The 21708-nt window shown below is 38.8% G+C and overlaps 1 protein-coding gene across 3 annotated transcripts in view; it reads right to left on the reverse strand.

Moving 5' to 3' along the window:
- The window catches only part of PARL (presenilin associated rhomboid like), a 47463-nt gene that overhangs the window by 10478 nt on the left and 15277 nt on the right, over positions 1 to 21708 (reverse strand). For all 3 annotated transcript variants that reach the window (XM_077879848.1, XM_077879847.1, XM_077879849.1), the window contains exons 5-7: positions 8986 to 9081; positions 8246 to 8395; positions 6327 to 6397 (exon numbers count right to left, since the gene is read on the reverse strand). In XM_077879848.1, the coding sequence (XP_077735974.1) occupies positions 6327 to 6397; positions 8246 to 8395; positions 8986 to 9081 (317 nt within the window). The remainder of the gene's footprint in view (positions 1 to 6326; positions 6398 to 8245; positions 8396 to 8985; positions 9082 to 21708) is intronic.

The raw sequence follows: 21708 nt of genomic DNA on the forward strand, positions 1-21708 counted from the left end.
TGAAAGCCAGAACAATAATAAAAAGGACTATATGCTAGGTGATCCCATTATTAAACTGTAGACAGTAAATACAAATGAAACTATCATGACAGAAAGTAGAGAGGTTGCTGCCCAAGAATGAAGGGAGAAGCAGTAAGGGGGGGCTACAGAGGAACACAATGACACTTTTAAGATGACAAGTATGTTCATTTATCTTGATTCTAGCAATGGCTTCATGCGTATCCTCATGTCTGAGCTTGCCAAATTATAAACTTTATTATTTTTTTCAAAGATTTTTATTTATTCATGAGAGATGCAGAGAGAGAGAGAGAGAGAGAGAGAGAGAGGCAGAAACATAGGCAGAGGGAGAAGCAGGCTCCACACAGGGAGCCTGACACAGGACTCAATCCCAGGTCTCCAGGATCAGGCCCTGGGCTGAAGGTGGCGCTGAACCACTGAGCCACCCAGGCTGCCCTTCCTAGATTTATTTTTAAACAAACCTAAAAAGGTCAACTCAACAAAACCCAAAATCAAGCTGAGACCTTATTTTCTGAGAAGGAAAAAAACCAATAAAATTATATTTCCCTCCAAATGAGGCCACCAGAATTTGATTAGTTGATGTTAAAGAACAACACTAAAATTAAAATGGTTAGGTAGCTCTAGATTACTTCTCCATAGATGATTGTTCTTCATCTAAAGTGCTCACTATAGATATTTTAATATGAAAAATTTTTTTTAAATTTTACTTATTTATTCATGAGATACAGAGAAAGAGGCAGAGACACAGGCAGAGGGAGAAGCAGGCTCCTCACAGAGAGCCCGATGTGGGACTTGATCCCGGGTCTCCAGGATCACGCCCCTGGCAGAAGGCGGCACTAAACTGCTGAGCCACCTGGGCTGCCTAACAATCAACTTTTAGATAATAACCACTCTACTCCAGCCAAACAACAGAAAAGGCTGTGGCCCAATCCCCATCAACAAAGACTGAATGGAGAGCCTGACTTCTACCCTTGCAGACTGCAACCAGGCATCCCAATACTGTTGACAGGGTAGGGTCAGTGGAGGTCATGTAGGCAGCAGTAACAAGGCACCCTGTTCTTCCTAGCCAAGAGAGGTCTACATAGGCGACTCAATTTCCAGAACTCCCAGTCCTGCCCTCTAGTAACAAGAGCCTTCATCCCTAGGTGTCAAAGGAGGCTAAGTAGGGAACCTGGACTTTAACCTTATCAGACACTAATGATCAACATACCCCTTTTCCCCCCTCATCAGAGCACCTTCGGGGCAGCCTAATAAAGAGTAGACTCAAAGTCTCATAATAGCCAATATGTCCAGTTTTTTTTTTTTAAGATTTTATTTATTTATTCATGAGAGACAGAGAGAGAAGCAGATACACAGGCAGAGGGAGAAGCAGGCTCCATGCAGGGAGCCCCACGTGGGACTCAATCCTGGGTCTCCAGGATCAGGCCCTGGACTGAAGGTGGCGCTAAACCGCTGAGCCACCTGAGCTGCCCTGTCCAGATTTCATTTAAAAATCATTCACCAGGGATCCCTGGGTGGCGCAGCGGTTTGGCGCCTGCCTTTGGCCCAGGGCGCGATCCTGGAGACCGGGGATCGAGTTCCACATCAGGCTCCCGGTGCATGGAGCCTGCTTCTCCCTCTGCCTATGTCTCTGCCTCTCTCTCTCTCTGTGTGACTATCATAAAAAAAAAAAAAAAATTCACCAGGGATCCCTGGGTAGCTCAGCGGTTTACCACCTGCCTTTGGCCCAGGGCACAATCCTGGAGTCTCGGGATCGAGTCCCGCATCCAGCTCCTGGCATGGAGCCTGCTTCTCCCTCTGCCTGTGTCTCTGCCTCTCTCTCTATCATGAATTAATTAATTAATTAATAAAATAAAAATAACTCACCATACCAAGAACCAGGAAAAACCCCAAGTTGAATGAAAAAAAGACAACACCAACAAGATGACACAGGTATTAAAATAGTCTGACAAGTATATATTTTTTAAATTTATTTATTGGGACACCTGGGTGGCTCAGTGGTTGGGTGTCTGCCTTTGGCTCAGGGTGTGATCCCGGGGTCCTAGGAGAGAGTCCAGCTTCAGGCTCCCTGGAGGGAGCCTGCCTGCCTCCCTCTGCCTATGTTTCTGCCTTTGTGTCTCTCATGAATAAATAAAATCTTTAAAAAAAGAAGATTTATTTATGAGAGAAAGAGAGCATACAAGCACAAGCAGGGAGGAGGGGCCAAGAGAGAGGATCCGAAGCAGACTCTCCACTGAGTGTAGAGCCCAAAGCAGGACTGATCCCAAGACCCATGAGATCATGACCTGAGCTGAAATCAAGAGTCAGATGCCCAACCAACTGAGCCACTCAGACATCCTGTCTAACAAGCATTTTAGAGCAGCAATTATAAAAATGCTTTAATGCGCAATTACAAACATGCTTGGAACAAGTGAAAAAATAGCACAAAAATAGAAAAGCTCTCAAAGAAACAGAAGACACTACTAATAATGTAAACTTTAGAACTAAAAAATACAGTACCCTAAAATAGAAACACTCAATAAATCGGCCCAAGTAGAATGGAAAGGACAAAAAAGTCAGTGAACTTGAAACAGAGTGTCAATTACCCAGTCTGGACAACAGAAAAACAAGACTGAAAAAATTAACTAAATTTCAGGGACCCATGAGATTATAAGTGATCCAACATTATGTCATCAAAGTTATAAAGGAGGGAGGAAGGGTGAGGCTGAAAAAGTATTTGAAGTAGTAATGGCTAAAAACGTCCCAAAAGACAAACTCTAGATTCATGAAGCTAAGCAAATCCTAAACAAGATCAACACAAAGATATCCATGACAAGACAGAGTCAAACTTCTGAAAACTAAAGACAAAGAAATTTTTCAAAGAGATCAACACCACCTTACCTATAGGCAAAAAGCTATTTGAACAACAAAGAATTTCTCTTCAGAGACTATTGTGGCCAAAAAGAAGTGGCACAACATTTTTTCAAGTGCCCAACGAAATGTCAGCCTGGAATTTTTTATCCAGTGAAAATATCCAGAAATGAAGAGACAGACATGTTCTAAGAAAAACCTAAGTATCACCAGCAGACCTACCTAAACGAATGGCTAATTCTCCAAATAAAATGAAAATGATGAAAGAATCCTGAAACATCAGGACAGAAGAACAATGGAAAAAGTAAAAATTATGCATAAATATAATTGGTTTCTCCTCCCTTGGACTTTTCTAAATGATGCTTAATTATTGAAGCACTTATAATATTAGTGGCCAATATTCTAAATATATGTGGAGCAAGTATTTAAGACAAGTATAATCTGGAGAAGACATAGGAATGAAAAGGGAGGTAAGGTTCACTTCACTCAACCACCACCAGCAGACTGTAATAAGTGATGTGTGTATATATATTGGAATACCTAGAGCAGCCACTAAAAAAGTTATACAAAGAGATATACTCCAGACACTATAGGTAAATCAAAATAGAACTCCATATGAATCTGTTCTAGTGACCATTTCATTTTACTTGCAACCCTGTAGGAAGAGACTAAAGATACTCCTCCCCCCCCAAAAAAAGATACTTCCCTAACTTAGCAGAGAATTTTTATATACAGATTAAATGTGATACTTACATCAATGAAGTTATAGTAAGCAAGTTATCATAATGCTACTGAGCAAATCCACCCTATGATGAACTACATCATTAAGTGAAAAAAATTAACATTTTAACAAATGCTGTTTCCTACAACAAACATTTTATTGATCTTTGCCATCTCAAGATTAAGGGTTATATTTCACAGACAATAAACTTTTGAAAAGTAGACTAGGGAAAGCTTCCTACCAATAACTACTAAGAAACAATTTTTAAGTGAGATTCTGAAAACACAGAGGTCTAACAAAACCGTTATCAAAATCCCGTCAGTATTCTTGCTCTCTAGTACCAATATGTTAATTGACAAATATTCTTTAATGGTCCCCTTTATCCTTTAACAAAGGATTATGATGAAGCCCATCATCTAACACAACTTTGTCGACAGTATTTTTTTTTTAGTTTTCTCATTAAAAATGCCATTATTTCTGATGATTTCATTTTCTTTATTATTGGGGACAATTTTATCCTGACATGGCTGTACAGAATTTTGATTTCTGAGCAGGAACTACCACTACCACATTTCTTAGTACATGCTCCTTATTATGCTAAGCATTCTAAACACACTTGCACTGCAGATCAGAAGAGATGTGCTATCCCCATTTTACATAGAGAAATTAAAGCTCAGAAAGGTTCAGGAATATGTTCTAGAAATCACAGATAAGTGGCAGAGCTGGAATGCAAACCCAGTCTAATTCCAAATATCTGCCACACTCTTTTCATCTTGGACTTCAGTTTCTTATCTGTAAAATGAGAATACTTGTCCCGAGGCACATCAAAATGTCCTCCCAGGGGTGCCTGGGTGGCTCAGTTGGTTGGGCACCCAACTCTTTATTTTGGCTCAGGTGATGATCTTGGGGTCTTGGAATTGAACCCTGTGTTGGGCTCTGAACTCAATGCAAAGTCTGCTTGAGGAGTGTCTCTCTCTCTCTCTGTGACCATCCCCCACTCTCTTCCCAGAATGAATAAATCTTAAAAAAAAAAAAAAAAAAAAAAGCCCTTCCAGATCCTCTCAGTTAATGAAAAAAGTCTCCCCACATTCAGAACACCTGAAGACTTCTAGAGAACAGTAAGCCCTTTCAGTGTGTATTACATATAGCGTATAATGTTTTTTCCCCAACTAAAGTCAGAATCTATTTCTGACTCATACCAGTGATCTTTGTTGCCTTCACATAACAGGTGCTTAGTTGGTTAATGAGGTAAAGGATAGGATTTGAAATATGTAAATTATATCAGCACAAAATTTTATATATAAAACATTCCAGGGATCCCTGGGTGGCGCAGCGGTTTGGCGCCTGCCTTTGGCCCAGGGCGCGATCCTGGAGACCCGGGATCGAATCCCACATCGGGCTCCCGGTGCATGGAGCCTGCTTCTCCTTCTGCCTATGTCTCTGCCTCTCTCTCTCTCTCTGTGTGACTATCATAAATAAATAAAAATTTAAAAAAATAAAAAAATAAAAAAATAAATAAAACATTCCATTAAGGGAAAAGCAGGGCTTAAGAAATCCAGTAGGTTATAGGAAAAAGTATAGGTCTCATTAGGAAATTAAGAACACACAAATTATGGGCTGATTACTTAAGAATTCTTCTAAAACTGAATCTTCTTAGAGTTTCTTTTTTTTTTAAGATTTATTCATCCATCCATCCATCCATTCATGAAAGACACACACACACACAGAGAAAGGCAGAGACACAGGCAGAGGGAAAAGCAGGCTCCATGCAGGGAGTCCGACGTGGGACTCGATCCCAGGTCTCCAGGATCACATGCTGGGCTGAAGGCAGCACTGAGCCACCTGGGCTGCCCTTCTTAGAGTTTCTTTAAATATGAAACCCCCTATTTCAATGCATTTAAGTGATCTGCATTTATATACGTAGAAAATAGGGTGCCTGGGTGGCTCAGTTGGTTAAGCCACTGCCTTTGGCTAGGGTCTGAGGTTGTGATCTCCAGTTCTTGGGACAGAGCCCCGCATCCAGCTTCCTGCTTGATGGGGAGTCTGCTTCTCTCTCTCCCTCCCACTGCCACTCCCACCACTCTCTCTCAAATAAATAAATGAATCTTTTAAAAATAATAAATATGTATAAAATGAAGTCTTTAAAGAAATATTATGCAAAGATTTCCATGTGCCTATAAATCTGCCACTAAACTCAAAAGAAAATGTATTTTTGTCTTTATGTTTTTAAAGCATCCAGAACTTAGCTCCTAAAGACAGGTACTATGATCATCTTGCTCACTGGCTGTAATCCCCAGTCTTGAGTAGAGTGCCTACTAGTCTAATCTGCCTAGCAGACACTCAAGTAGTGACTAAACATCATAATCAAATCTGTAATTATTTTGAATTTTCCAATGCTAGATTAGGCTACCTGGTTTTAGAGACTCATTGTTTTCACTACTCCTCTTGATTTGTACTGTTCCATCAAGTATATATAAATGACCAATGGTTAAAAGCTATAGCCTGAGGTTTAAAGGGTCTACAAACATAAATTCTAAGTTAGATACAGATTAGTTAGTAGCATTGTCTCAAATGTTAATTTCCTGGCTTTGATAATTGTACTGTGGTTCTGTACTTAACAGTAGGGTAATGGGTATATAGGAAATCATAATAATTATGCAACTTTTCTGTAAGCCTCAAATTATGTCAAAATGAAGCTAAAAACTAAATTTAGAAAATCTACATTAGAAACACTTACTGCACCGAGTGATGGTCCATATCTTCCTGTGGCAACTTTACACACGTAACTGACAAAATTGGAAATCACGCCTGGGAAAAAAGTCACATTTCGATCATTATAGTGAAGTATAAAAATGGTTTCCATTTCTGATCTCCACCTCACAGAGACTAACAGTGTCGGATCTCTACCTAGGTCAGTACAAGGTGCAGGCACAAACACTTACCCTATCATTCTAGATATTTTAAAGAAGAGTCTGATCAACTGCACAACTTACTGAGTGACACAGGATCATTCACTTTACTTCTCAGTCCTCACTTTTCTCATCTATAACATGAAAAAGACTATTTCCAAACTCAACAACTGTCTGGGAATCCTCTAGGCCATATTCCAAACACTAAATCAGATTCTCTGGAATAGGACCAGAGAATCTATACTCAGTTTGCCAAATGATTCTGCCACAGATCTAGACTAGATGATCTTTTTCAAGTCCCTCTGGCTCCGATGTCATCTAAGCTGAACATGGCTCATTTTAAACAACTTCCTACAGAGCAGGAATTAATGGCAGCTGACAGACTCATCTTACCTACTATACAACTAGTGCTTGAGAAAAAAACTACACACTTCTGTTACAGGCCAAAGATATTGCTCAGTTTCTAGTTTGAAGGGACCAGATGCATGGATATTTAATTAACACTAAGCACTCATTCTGCACCTTGCTGTAAATGCTTCTATTTAATCCTTTCTACACCACCTTGTCAGGAGAGACTAAGTATCATTACCTCAGAGAAGTATATGTTCTTTTCCACAACATCACACAGCAAGTAGCAGAAATAGGATCTAATAAAACTAGGACTTCTGTCTTCAAGCTCTCAAGTGCTTTCTTTCACACTACAGTATGATTCCCAAATACACTGCTTTTAAATGAAGGGAGTTCAGGGGCGCCTAGCTGGCTCAGTCAGAAAAACATGTGACTCTTGATCTCAGGGTTCTGAGTTCAAGCCCCATGCTGGGTACAGAGATTATTTTAAAAAAAAATAAACTTAATTTTTTTAATTAAAAAAATGAAGAGAGGGCAGCCCCGGAGGCGTAGCGGTTTAGCACCGCCTGCAGCCCAGGGTTTGATCCTGGGGACCCTGGATCGAGTCCCGCATCGGGCTCCCTGCATGGAGCCTGCTTCTCCCTCTGCCTGTGCCTCTGCCCCCCTCTCTCTCTCTCTGTGTCTTTATGAATAAATAAATAAAATAAAAAAAAAAAGAGATTTCAGAAATGAATTTTTATGCTGTGTGGTTTTTAATTAAGTACATTTTACAAAGAGAGGGGTAAAATTTAATTGACCAATTGCCAGTTTAGTAGCATCTAGAACCTGGAATCTACTACCACCATTTCCTAGTTGAAATAAGGAAATGGTGTTATCTCCAGGACCATGACTGGAACTGTTCCAGACTAATATATATGCTTGCAGCAAAGTTAGAATAAACTCATTCTTGACAATTTATTACAAAGCTCTGATCCAAAGCTTTCTGGAAACTGAACACACCATGGGAAATGAGTTTATGGTTATTTAACAAAGATCCAGATGACTGAGACAGCCAGGAAGTCTTGGAAACACTGATTTATAAAAATGGTAGGCCTGATCTAAAGAAACAAAGCCTAATGAGATAAAAATGACATTTGTAAAATCTATACTAAACCTTAACTCCTGTCTATCCTGATTTAAAACTAAACATACCTATAATCTTAAGAAGAAACCAGCATGATGAGAAGCAGAAAAGAAAATAAGCCACCAGTCTGTGGCATCCTTCTCTATATACAATTTATACAATTCTCTACATACAGTCTTCATATGTAGACTATGACTATAATCATTCCCTTAATTTCTCCTCCAGGTAGGTGGGAATGCTTATACTCTGAAAGATCCCCAGACTAAAGTTTATTACCTGCAGATAGGTATACTGCCATGAACTGCTCTTGACCCAGAATGTTCACTATGCTGGAGGAGAAGCTCCACAAAACATACATATTTGCAGCCATGTGAAACAATGAGAAATGACTGAATGTTGACAGCAACATTGGAGAACACAGGACCTCTACAAGAGAATGAAAAACAGTCTGGTAATCATAGGACACACGACCATGATCTAAAAATGATCTGTTTTAGATTTTTTTCATTACTATTATAAAAAATTCAAACATAGTAAATAAAAATAGAGCCAGTTAAATAAGATGGTTTACCACAGTATTTTTCAAAGTGGCAAAAAGTTATCCTAAATTTCTCTCTTCTACTTTACCAAGCAACCAATAAAAATTCTCAGTTCAACGAAAGCAACTTATCCTTACAGCAAAAATCACTTAGAAAAAGGATTTCATAAATTATTTCAATTACAGATATGCAGTTGTACATAATAGTATCCTCCAAGAGTAAATTTGTAGTGATCATGCATCTTATGTCACTAAAAAATACTTATCTACTAGGTGCAAGGCACATTTTAGGTACCTGAGACATAACACTAAGAGAAATGAGGTCCCTTTACTCAAGGAGCTTGCTTATAGTCTATCTTCTAGATTCTGCTTATAATATTGAAAAGTAACTCATCCTTTTTATAGGATTTCAATTAACATAAAGCATATTTCTTTCATATTACATCTACTTCAAAATAAAGTCATTAAGTAGACTTACTTGAAGCTGGGTTTGATGTGAAATATCTGATCATTGTCCGCTGTAGAGAAGGTACTCTCCATAAACAGAATACAAAAACATTTGCTGCTATGATACCTACAAAATAAAGATTTATAATTTAGGGAGGTTAAAAATAGGAACAAAGTCTGATTGAAAGTCCACCTGAATAAGATTTTCTACCACAATTATTTAAGATTACTATATACTTATGGGTTGGGTGGGGGCAGGGCAAGCTAAGGAAAGTTGAGTGAAATCAATGTTTTTAAGTATCAAACTATATGCACTGGTACAGTCAGAAAATTCCTGGGAAACTGCAAATGCTCTAGAAGCTAACTTCCTTCACTCAGATCCACTTTCTTCAGAACAGTTTACTCTTCTCAATAAGCAATAATCAGATCTATAATTACTGTTTGAAAATGGCAAGCCAGAGATAAGTAATGTACAGATTTGGGTTCTTTGGCCAAGATCAGAAAAGCTATATTGCATAACACGCTTCTTTTTCCACAGGGAATAATATACTTCTTAAACTTACAGAAACATCTATGTGTCATTGGGTAGATGAAGATCCACTTGTCTGAGAAAAATACTTCTTAGGTAAGAATTCAGGAATGACCTGGAAGAATTTTCCAACTGCTTTTGAAACTGTTTATATGTGGGAGTTGAGTAACTTTCACTTTTAAGAAATTGATGTTGCTAGAACTATCACTAAATTGAGGTTTATTATTTAATGATAGAATTAACTATTCAGTAACATTTTAGTGAAAAATTGTTATTCTTGGGGTGCCTGGGTGGTTTAGTCAGGTAAGCATCTGCCTTTGGCTCAGCTCATGATCCCAGAGTCCCAGGATTGAGCACTGCACTGGACTCCCTTGCTCGGCAGAGAGCCTGCTTCTCCCTCTCCCTTTGCCCTTTCCCCTGCTCCCACTCTCTCACTCTCACTCAACCTCTCTCTCAAATAAATAAAATTATAAAATTTATTCTTAAAAGCTACAAACGTTAAAAAAACACATTAATTTTAAGGTACCACAGCTCCTTGCCCATATAGTAGGCACTCATCTATTTGAATTAAAGGAATTTATTTTGTTGTTGTTTTTTTTTTTTTTTGAATTAAAGGAATTTAAACATTTATTCATTCCTCCAGTTTCTTTCATCAATAAGCAACTAAGGCCTTTCAGCTTCTTCAATCATAGTAAACACTGATTCCAGCAACATTCTGGTAAGAGGATTTATTTTAGAAGATATTCATTGTATAATCCCCACAGGCTGCTATATCTTGGAGTTTCCTTTGGCTTCTATATTTACTCACTAAGGCTCTCAGCTATACTCTCACTCTCCCATTTGAGAGTCAGGCAGGAAATGAAGCTACCATTTTTCATAGATTCTAAGACATTTCCTCCATTTTAATATCTATAATCAGGATGCATCTTACAACTGGTGGTGTGTCATAGATGAACTGGAAAGATTTTTTTCTTCGTGGCACATGAAACAGTGTTTTGCTGCATTAACTGAATGATTCCATCAATTTTATCATGTCTTACTAGTGGGAACTGACAGCTGTTATGCACCTTCAGTAAATAACTAATTAGAAGTCTTTCAAAGATGGTGAGAAGGACAATATTCGTGAAAGGATGGAGAAAAGAGGTCACAAGCAGGGCAAGTGAGAGTACAATGTATACCTCCCAACAAGGAGCCTGAAACCCTGGGCAGGAAAGGTGGGCAGAGGAAGGATAGAGCCTCCTCAGGTGAACAGACCTCAAAGGGTTTATCCTAAGGAAGTGAGCAGTGATTAGTGTTGCTTGGGTTTCCTTAGTTTCTTTTATAAGAAATATATTTATTACCCAGAGAATTCTCTGAGGCCTAGGTTGTACATAGTGATTGGTACCTTGGGATAAAGAAGATCTGAGAATAGTTTGGCTCCAGGACTCTATGATCGCAAAGACAATCAGGCTTAAACAAAATTACTGCACGCACTCAAATGCAGTATTCAGAAACTCAAATAATGGTTCCCTCCTCCTCCTTTTCCTTTGAGAAGTAGCACTGCTTAAGGTCTTTGCTTTTATCTCCATTTAGAAGGAGTATTACTTGCCTCCTCCTGACTCAGTAAACTCTTAGACAAACTTGACACTGTTGATTTGGTAAGTGTGCTGCTGCCTCAACACCTACCTTTACCAAAAGGGATGCAGTGGATTACGTTAGAGAGAGTAATGAAGTAATAAGGACTTTGAAAAATTCTTTCCTTCACTAAGCAATGAAAAAATTGGCAAAAAAAAAAAAAAAAAAAAAAAATACCCTGTCAGAATCAACTTATTCAGAACTCTTGGAAACTAGCTAAAGGCCTGTAGCAACTCAGTATTTAAGAAAAATAGCAAATCTCAATAGGAATAGAAAATTTGGGGCATTTTAACTTGCCCTGGTCCCATTCCTTTTCCAGCTACAAGTTGAAGCAATAAGTTATGAAAACAATCCACATTTCCCATGCAGTCTCACAACCACGAGAGGTAGCACAATGGAGCTGGAACTCTTTTAAAGCCTCCTTCCCAAAGAATTGTTATCATCTGACCTGATAATAGTTCCCTGCAAGACTCCACTTGCAAGGATGTCTATATTGGACTTGACTGAAACCTCAAATGCAAAATTCCTTTTCACAGGGGGCATTTGTCAGAAACAATATCAGGCAAGTGTTTTTACGTTCATGGCTGCCTAAGATAGTGGATAATTTTTGGAGTAAACAAAAGACCAAACAAAAATCTTAAAAGGAAAAGCTGAGGAATGAGATGTCCACAGGAGCTTATAAAGCCTCAATATAGTCCTAGGTTCTTGTATACCACAAACCTAACAAAAAAAAACAAATAAAAAAGACTTTAAGATAATATTTGTTATTAGACACAAAGAAGGACATTATAGAATGATAAAAGGACCAAGATATAACATCTTCTTGATATATCAATATAGCAATTACAAACATACATGCTCCTATAGAATCCCAAAATATATAAAGCAAAAATTGAACTTAAAGGAGAAAGAAACAGTTCAATAGTAATAGTTGGAGACTTCCAATACCTTATTTGTAGTAACAGATAAAATGATCAGCAAGGAAATAAGACTTGAACAACACTATAAACCAAGTAGGCCTGACAGACATCTATATAACACTCAACAGGGGCACCTAGGTGGCTCAGTTGATTAAGTATCTGACTTTCGATCTCAACATGGTGAGTTCAAGCCCTATGTTGGGCTCCACACTGGATGTGATGCCTACTTAATAAAACAAAATACCCAACAACAAGGCAATACATTCTTGGGACACCCCACTGGCTCAGTTGGTAAAGCACGTGACTCTTGATCTTGGGGTTGTGGGTTAGAGCCCCATATTGGGTTGTAGAGATTGCTCAAAAATAAAATCTTAAGGGGTGCCTGCATAGCTCAGCTGGTTAAGCTACCTGCTTTCAGCTCAGGTTGTGATCTCCAGATCCTGGGATCAAGCCCTGCGTTGGGTGGGGAGTCTGCTTCTCCCACTCATGCTTCCTTTCTCTCTCAATCAAGTGAATAAATAAAATCTTAAAAAATAAGTAAAATCTTAAGGAAGAAAAAACACAAACAACACATTCTTTACAAGCACACATGTAACATTATCCAGGATAGACTAGACCGTATGTTCGGCCACAAAGCAAGTCTCAATGAATTTTAAACAGTGAAATTATATGAAGTATGCTCTCTAACCACAATGGAATAAAATTACAAATTGATAACACATTGGGTGAAGTCATAAATTTGTGGAAATTAATATATTCCTAAATAACCACTGGGCCAAAGAAGAAATCATGAAGTAAATTAGAAAGCACTTTGAGATGATTGAAAACATAAATGTAACTTAGCTGCTATGGACTGAATTATGTTCCACTAAGATTCATTACACAGCCCTAATGTGATGGTTATTTGGGGACGAAGTCTTTGGGAGGTAATTAGACTTAGATGAGGGCATGAGGGTGGGTCCCCCTTGAGAGGATCAGTTTCCGTATAAGAGAGATAAGATACTCAAGAGCTTGCTCTTGCTCTCTCTCTGAAGTATGACACAGCAAGAAGGTGGTAGAAGAGAGAAGAGACCAGAATTCTGGTAAGAACCAGAATCCAACCATGATGGCACCTTGATCTTGGACTTCTACCCTCCTGAATTTTGAGAAAATAATTTTCTGTTGTTTAAGCCACTCAATCTATGGTATTTTGTTTTGACAACCCAAGCTGCTAAAACAATACTAAAACTTACAGGGTACAGCAAAAGTAGTGCTGTAAATGCCTACATTAAAAAAGAATAAAGATTTCTTTTCTTTTTTTTTTAAATTTTTATTTATTTATGATAATCACACAGAGAGAGAAAGAGTCAGAGACACAGGCAGAGGGAGAAGCAGGCTCCATGCAGGGAGCCCAACGTGGGATTCGATCCCGGGTCTCCAGGATCGCGCCCTGGGCCAAAGGCAGGCGCCAAACCGCTGCGCCACCCAGGGATCCCAGAATAAAGATTTCAAATCAATAACCTACCTTCTACTTTAAAAAACTAGAGAAATAAAAAGAGCCAACCCAAAGCAAGCAAAAAGAAGGAAATAATAGTTTGGATGAAGGAACAGAAAAATAGAGAAATAAAAAAATCAATGAAACCAAAAGTTGGTTATTTGAAATGACCAATAAAATTGATAAACCTTTAGGGAGATTGACAAAGAAAACAAAAAACAAAAAACAAAAAACACCACCTCAAGTTCCTAAAATGAGGAATGAAAGAATGTTACTACTGACCTTACAGAAATAAAAAGGATTATAAGAGAATACTATGAACAATTGTATACCAACAAATAAGAAATCAGAAGAAACTGACAAATTCCTGGAAAGATACAAACTACTGAAACTGACTCAAGAAAAAGAAAGTCATGGGCACCTGGATGGCTCAGTGGTCGAGTGTCTGCCTGTGGCTCACACTGGGATCCTGGGGACCCGGTACTGAGTCCCTCATCAGGCTCCCTACAGGGAGCCTGCTTCTCCCTCTGCCTATGTCTCTGCCTCTCTGTCTCTCCCATGAATAAAGAAATAAAATATTTTTAAAAAATGAAAAACAAAAAAGAAAGTCTAAATAGGCCTATAAGAAATAGTGAATTTATAATAAAAAAAAAAAAACAAAAAAAAACGACTTCTCACAAAGAAAAGCCCAGAACCAGATGGCTTCACCAGTTTATTACTTTCCTAGGGCCGCTATAATAAATTACCACAGCCTTGGTGACTTAAAACCACAGAAACGTATTCTCTTAAATTCTGGAGGCTGGAAGTCTGAAATCAAGTTGTTGCTAGGTCATGCTTCTTTCTGAAGACTCTTGGGAAGACTCTTTCCTTCCCTCTTCCTAGCTTGTGGCAAATCATGTATCTAATAAGGATCTAGGATCCAGAATATATAAAGAACTCTTAAAACTCAATAAAAAGACTACTCTAAAACAGGCAAAGAATTTAAACAGACATTTCTCCAAATAAGCATGAATGGACAGGGTACCTGGGTGGCTTTGTCAGTTTCAAATATCTGACTCTTGACTTTGGCTCAGGTCATGATCTTAGCAGTTCCTCAAAAATTAAACAGAATTATTACATGATCCAACAATTCCACCTCTGACTATATATACCCTAAAGAACTGAAAGAAGGGACACAAAGTAGAAACTTGTACACAAATGTTTGCAGGAACAGAATTCATAACAGCCAAAGACTGAAACCCAAATACCCATTGACAGATGAACAAAATGTGGTGTACACATAAAATGGAAAAATGACTAAGCCTTAAAAAAATAAAAAAAGAAATTCTGATACATGCTACAATATGGATGAACTGCAAAAACAGTATGCTAAGCAAAAGAAGCTAGACACAAAAAATGTATTTTACAATTCCACTTATATGAGGTATAGGCAAATTCAGAGACACAGAAATCGTGGTCACCAGGGGTTAAGAGGAAGGGGAAATGGGAAATTAATAGGTACAGTGTCACTGATATACTAGAAAACAAAGACAATAAATGGAATCCTCATACAGTTCTTGAGGGAATGTAAAATGGTGCAGCCACTTTAGAAAACAATTTGGCAATTCTTCTAAAAGAAAATATGGAGAAAAATAGATATCCACATGCAAACAAATGAACTTAGATTCTTAACACCACATACAAAAATTAACTAAAAATGGATTAAAGACTGAAATGTGAAAACAAAAACCATAAAATTCCTAGAAGAAAACACAGGGAAAAGCCTTGTAACATTGAACCTGGCAATGATTTCTTTGACAGGACACCAAAAGCACAAGCAATACAATCAAAAATAGACAAATGGGACATCAAACCTAAAAACTTTTGTCCAGGGACACCTCGGGGGCTCAGGCGGTTGGGCGTCTGACTTTTGATCTCAGCTCGGGTCATGATCTCAGGATACTGAGACTGAACCCCATGTGGTGTTTCTCACTGACAGTGGAGTCTGCTTGGGATTCTCTCTCTCCCTCTGCCTCTGTCCCTCCATTCCCCATCCCCTGCTCAGTTTCTCGCTCTTAAAAGCCCATGCACGCACACACACACAAAACCACAACAAACTTTTGTCCAAAATATACAACACAGTGAAAAAGGCAATCTACAGAATGAGAGAAAATATTTGCAAATCATTTATCTGATAAAGGGTAAATATCTAGAATATATAAAAAACAATGACAATCAAAAAAAGAGTCAAATAACCTGATTAGAATAGGTAAAGAACTGGGATAGACATTTATCCAAAGATGATAGTCAAATGGCCAACAAACATATGAAGAGATGTGTAATATCACTAAACATCACAGAAATGCAGATCAGAACCACAATGATGTGTCATCACCACACGCCCATTAAGATGGCTACTATCAAAAAAAAAACCAGAGGGATGCTTGGGTGGCTCAGTGCTTGAGCATCTGGCTTTGGCTCAGGGTGTGATCCCAGGGTCCCAGGATCAAGTCCCACATTGGGCTCCCTGCATGGAGCCTGCTTCTCCCTCTGCCTGTGTCTCTGCCTCTTTGTGTCTCTCATGAATAAATAAAAAACAAAACCAAAGAAAACACAGAAGGAAGTAAGTCCTGGCAAGGATGTGGAGAAATCAGAACTCTTGTGCACTGCTGGTGGGGTTGTAAACTGTGCAACCACAGGGCACCTGGATGACTCAGTCAGCAGAACATGTGACTCTTGATGTCAGGGTTGTAAGACTGAGCCCCATATCTGACGTGGAGATGACTTAAAAATAAAATACACAGTACAACCACTGTGGAAAACAGTATGGAAATTCCTCAAATTCAAAATAAAACTACCATATAATCCAGCAATCCAACTTTTGAGATATACCCAGGTATATATCCAAAAGAACTGAAAGCAGGATCTCAGAGATATTTGCATATTGATGTTCACAGCAGCACTATTCACAGTAGCCAAGAGGTAGAAGCAATCCAAAAGTCTATCAATGAATAAATGCAGGAACAAAATGTGGTATGTACATACAATGGAACAAACTACTTAGCCTTAGGAAGGAAGGAAATCTTATCACATGCTACAACATGGATGAATCTTGAGGATATTATGCTAAGTGAAATAAATGAGCCAAAAAACAGACGTACTGTTTGATTCCACTTAAATGAGGTAGATAGTCAAATTTATAGAAACAAAGTGGCATGGTGGTTACTAGCGGCTGAAGGGGAGAGGGAAAAGTTGAAATTGTCCACAGAGTTTCAGTTTTATAAGACAAAAGAGTTCTACAGATGTTTTATAACAAAGTAAACATACTTAACACTACTGAACTATAAACTTAAAAATGGGGATCCCTGGGTGGCGCAGCGGTTTGGCGCCTGCCTTTGGCCCAGGGCGCGATCCTGGAGACCCAGGATCGAATCCCATGTCGGGCTCCCGGTGCATGGAGCCTGCTTCTCCCTCTGCCTGTGTCTCTGTCTCTCTCTCTCTCTCTCTCTCTGTGACTATCATAAATAAAAAATTAAAAAAATAAAAAATAAAAAAAAATAAACTTAAAAATGGCTAACGTGGTACATTTTTTTGTTTCTACTACAATTTTAAAAAGTTAAACAAGGGCAGCTCTGGTGGCTCAGCAATTTAGCGCCTGCCTTCAGCCCGGGGTGTGATCCTCGAGACCCGGGATCGAGTCCCACGTCGGGCTCCCTGCATGGAGCCTGCTTCTCCCTCTGCCTGTGTTTCTGCCTCTCTCTCTGTGTCTCAAATAAATAAATAAATAAATAAGTAAAATCTTTAATAAAAAAAAAAAAAAGTTAAACAAGAGTACCATACAACCCAATGATTCCACTCGAGGTATATATTAGCAAAAGAAATGAAGGTACATCTACATGAAAATGTATACAAAAGGTGCCTGGGTGGCTCAATCAGTTAAGCGGCTGCTTTCAGCTCAGGTCATATGATCCCAGGGTCCTGGGATCAAGTCCAACACCAAGCTCCCAGCTGCTTCTCCCTCGCCCTCTGTCTGCTACTCCCCCTGCTTGTGGTCTGTCAGATTAATAAAATAGAAAAGAAAGAGACGGAGGGAGGAGTGAGGAAGAAAATGTATACCAAAAAAGTCCACTGCATTATCATAATAGCCAAAAGTGGAAAAAACTCAAATATCCATCAACATATGAGTAAACAAAATGTGATATATCCTTATAATGGAATATTATTTAACCATAAAAAGAAATGAAGTACTGACATATGCCACAACTTAGGTGAACCTTGAAAACATCACACGAAGTGAATGAAGCAGACATAAAAGGTCATGTATGTGATTCCATTTATATGAAACATCCAGAACAGGCAAATCTATAGAGAGAAAATAGATAAGGGGATGCTTATGGCTGAGGGGAAGAGGAGGATGGGGAGTGATTGTTAACAGGTATGGAGTTTCGTTTTGAGATAATGAAAATGTTCTGGGATTAGAGTATGATAGTTGCACAACCTTGTGAATACAATAAAAACCACTGAACTGCATACTTTTAAAAGGCAAATTTTAAGATATATGAATAATATCTTGAGTGAAAGAAATATACACTAATTTGGGAATCACTCCTTGGTTCAGTAATCTCAGTCTATTTTTCTCCTTTTCTGAAAAAAGACCTACTATCCCACCTGGAGTCCAGTAGCTAAGAACAAGATCCCCTCCGCTGATGCAGTGGGCCAGCTCACCTCTCCACAGCTTCTCTACCTGAGGGAGGCTAGACCTGGCGAGTCCAGACACTATCAAATATATACATCCACGACAACCAAAGAACTGAGCTCAAGTGATTCCTACCTCAGGTTCCCTGGGAAGCACAATTATAGGCATAGGGATCATCCTGTTGGCTTCACGCAGTGACTATAATTTCTCTTCCTGGGCAGTATCAACAAAACTAGCTAAGGACTGGTCCTACAGCTTCCTGGAATCAAGAGGAAATTCAGAAAGACCATCTATCTTAAATCTTCCAACTGGGATACAGATAGTTAGAACTGATAAAGGCAGATGGAAAGAATGGGGCAAATTCACAGTAAGGTAGACAAAGACATTTACAAACTAACCACAGAAGGGGTTATTTCTCTGCACCTTCCCTATAAATGAGAATACGTAACCTCCCCTGTGAGCAACTTTTAGAAATAAATGACTTAGATTCTGTAGGTTGTTGGAGGATGTTTAAATTTAAATAGATATTTAAATAAATATTTAAAACTTATTTTAAGACAATCTGACAATAAACTTTTAAGAGTACATACTCTTTGACCTACGAAGTCTATTTCTACTAACTCATCCTAAAAATATGCTTGCAAAAGGATGCAAATATCTCTATATAAGGATATTCACTGCAATATTATTTATTGAAGACTACAACTAACCTAAATATCCATTAATAGAAGACTTGGTACATAGTAATCATTTGCATGAACTACTACACGGCTATTAAAAAGAATAATCTGAGCCCAGGGTGCTGGTAATTTCCATTTTTGTACTTGAACTAGGTGCTAATTATAATTACATGGATGGGCTCATGTGAAAACTGTACATCTGACATGTGCATATTCTTCTATGTACATTATACTTCTATAAAACAAAGAATGTAATAGACTTATTTGTACTGATACAATGTCCTTTAAGATATTAAGAGAATAATAAAATCAAGGTGCAAAGGAGTATAAATGCCTATATATAAACACTTTGGAAGAATATACAAATGTAACTAAAAAGGCAGTAGTTAATATGGGAACAACTGCAGAACTAGGGCAGCCCCAGTGGCTCAGCGCAGCCTTCGGCCTAGGGTGGGATCCTGGAGTCCTGGGATCGAGTCCCACGTCAGGATCCCTACATAGAGCCTGCTTCTCCCTCTGCCTGTGTCTGCCTCTCCCTCTCTCTCATGAATAAATAAATTTTTTAAAAAAACTGCAGAACTAGAAATCTACAGAGATTTTTCACTTTATATATTCTTTAACACTATTTTATCCTGTTACCATGCACATTTATTCATTTTACAATGACAAAGACTAACCTAAGTAGACAAAAAGAGCTCCCATTCATCCCTGAGTGCCAGCCTGCTGTCTTAGGACAAGCCACTGCAGTTTGGGCTGTCAATAAACACCCAGATACCTTGTTTTGGGAGGTGGCAGTGTGGTTAACAGAAAGGTAAGTTATTGGTGAGGTGATCTGCTATAGTAGAAAGTGAAAAGATATAATAAAATGTATATTAAACTAGGAAATGCACTTGAGAGGGGAAAAAAATTTATTCCCCCCATCCCTACCCTTTCTAGCTGTGTGAGCTCAGACAAGTTATTTAACTTCTCTGAGCCTCAGTTACTCAATGTGAACAATCAGAATACCACCAAAAGGGCTCTTACAATTAAGATTAATAATAAGGGGGGTGCCTGGGTGGCTCAGTGGTTGAGCATCTTGCCGTCAGCTCACAGTGTGATCCCATGGTCCCGGGATTGGGTCTGGCATCGGGCTCCTTGTGGGGAGCCTGCTACTCCCTCTGCCTGTGTCTCTGCCTCTCTCTCTCTCTCGTGAATAAATAAAATCTTAAATAAAAAGATTAATAATAGGATAACAGCATATATGTAAAGTACCTACCCTAGTACTTGAAGCCTAATTGGCACTCAAACATTAGTTTTGTTTTTCTTTACCCAGAAATAACTTGTCAGAAGACTGAGAAGCTAAGAATTTCAGGAAAAAGTGACAAAAGTTTAAGATTAGTTAGATCCAGTTAACACTGCCTTACCAGCAACTTCAGGAGCAGGGAAGCAGACTTTAGCCTAGGAGGTATAGATCAAAATCTTTCAAAGGTATAAAGGGAAAGAAAATTGAAACTAGGGGCACCTGGCAGGCTCAGTTGGTAGAACATGTGACTCTTTTATTTTTATTTTTTTTACGATTTATCTATTTGAGAGAGAAAGAGAGCAAAACAAGAGTGGGAAGGGCAGAAGGAGAGGAAGAAGCAGACTCCCCACTGAGCAGGGAGCCCAACATGGGGCTTAATCCAAGACCCGGGCATCTTGACCTGAGACAAAGGCAGACATTTAACTGACTGAGCCAGTGAGGTGCCCTGAGCATGCAACTCTTATCTCAGGGTTGTGAGTTCAAGCCCCAAATTGAGTGTAGAGCCTACTTAAAAATGGAAAGGAAGGAAGGAAATAAAAACTAAAAAATAAACTATTCCTGGTAGAAGGAAAATAGCAAAAAAAAAATGAAATTAAAAAAAATACACTTTTAGAGATTGGGGCAGAAGGCGTAAGGCCCTAGGGTGCGATAGTGACTAACTTTGGAGCTGACGATACACATGGACTAGCAGAGAAAATAGGGCACTGTTTTCTGAGGTTTCTCTTCCCCTCCTCCTCCTCTCCATCTCCTCCTCCATCAGATACAACAATTTGGCAGGTTTCTCTCTCTCTGCTTTACCTAAATCCCGAAATAGTAAAGTCAGCATTCTGCTGAGCTACTAGAAAACCTGGCAGGTATCTCACAGACATACCTGAAAGCTAGAAAGGTAGGGGAAATACTCTCCTTATCTATTTGAGAGAAACTGCGGGTTGCCTAGGGACCTCCAGTACAGGCTTAAAACCCCTGCAGAACAAGGCAATACAATAGGAAACTAATTGAAGTGTAAAAGCACCAGGGACAAGTCTAACTTGAAGAATGCTACTTGATGCTCCCACAAATACCAAGTGAACTTTTTTTTTCAAAGCAAGGTGAAGTTTGGGAAGATACTTCTGTGTAGTAATTAAGATTAACACCAGAAAAAAAAAATCCCCAACCAACCAAAGGGAGAGCAGGAGGATGAAGATCAATTCTCTAGGGGCACTTTGGTGGCTCAGTCATAATCCCAGGGTCCTGGGGTCAAGCCCTGCATCGGCTCCCTGCTCAGTGGGGAGTCTGCTGCTCCCTCTGACCCTCCCCCTGGCTTGTACTCTCTCTCTCTCTCAAATAAATAAATAAAATCTTTAAAAAAAAAAAAAAAAAAAGGATCAGTTCTCTAGTTCCTTTGAAAAAGTTACTCCCAAGGACAGCACCTCCTCAGCACTTAAAAGTCACTTAGATAACCTCATAATAAGGAGTTAGCATGACTGTTCATGTTTCTGTGATTCAAAGCACTTTACACTCAAGCTGCCAGTTAGATCAAAATGTCTGTCTCTCTCTACTACTATATCCTATGTGTCAAATAACGGATTTGACTAAGGTAA

This window comes from Canis aureus, chromosome 31 (genome assembly GCF_053574225.1).
Source record: "Canis aureus isolate CA01 chromosome 31, VMU_Caureus_v.1.0, whole genome shotgun sequence".
Taxonomy (NCBI): Eukaryota; Metazoa; Chordata; class Mammalia; order Carnivora; family Canidae; genus Canis; species Canis aureus.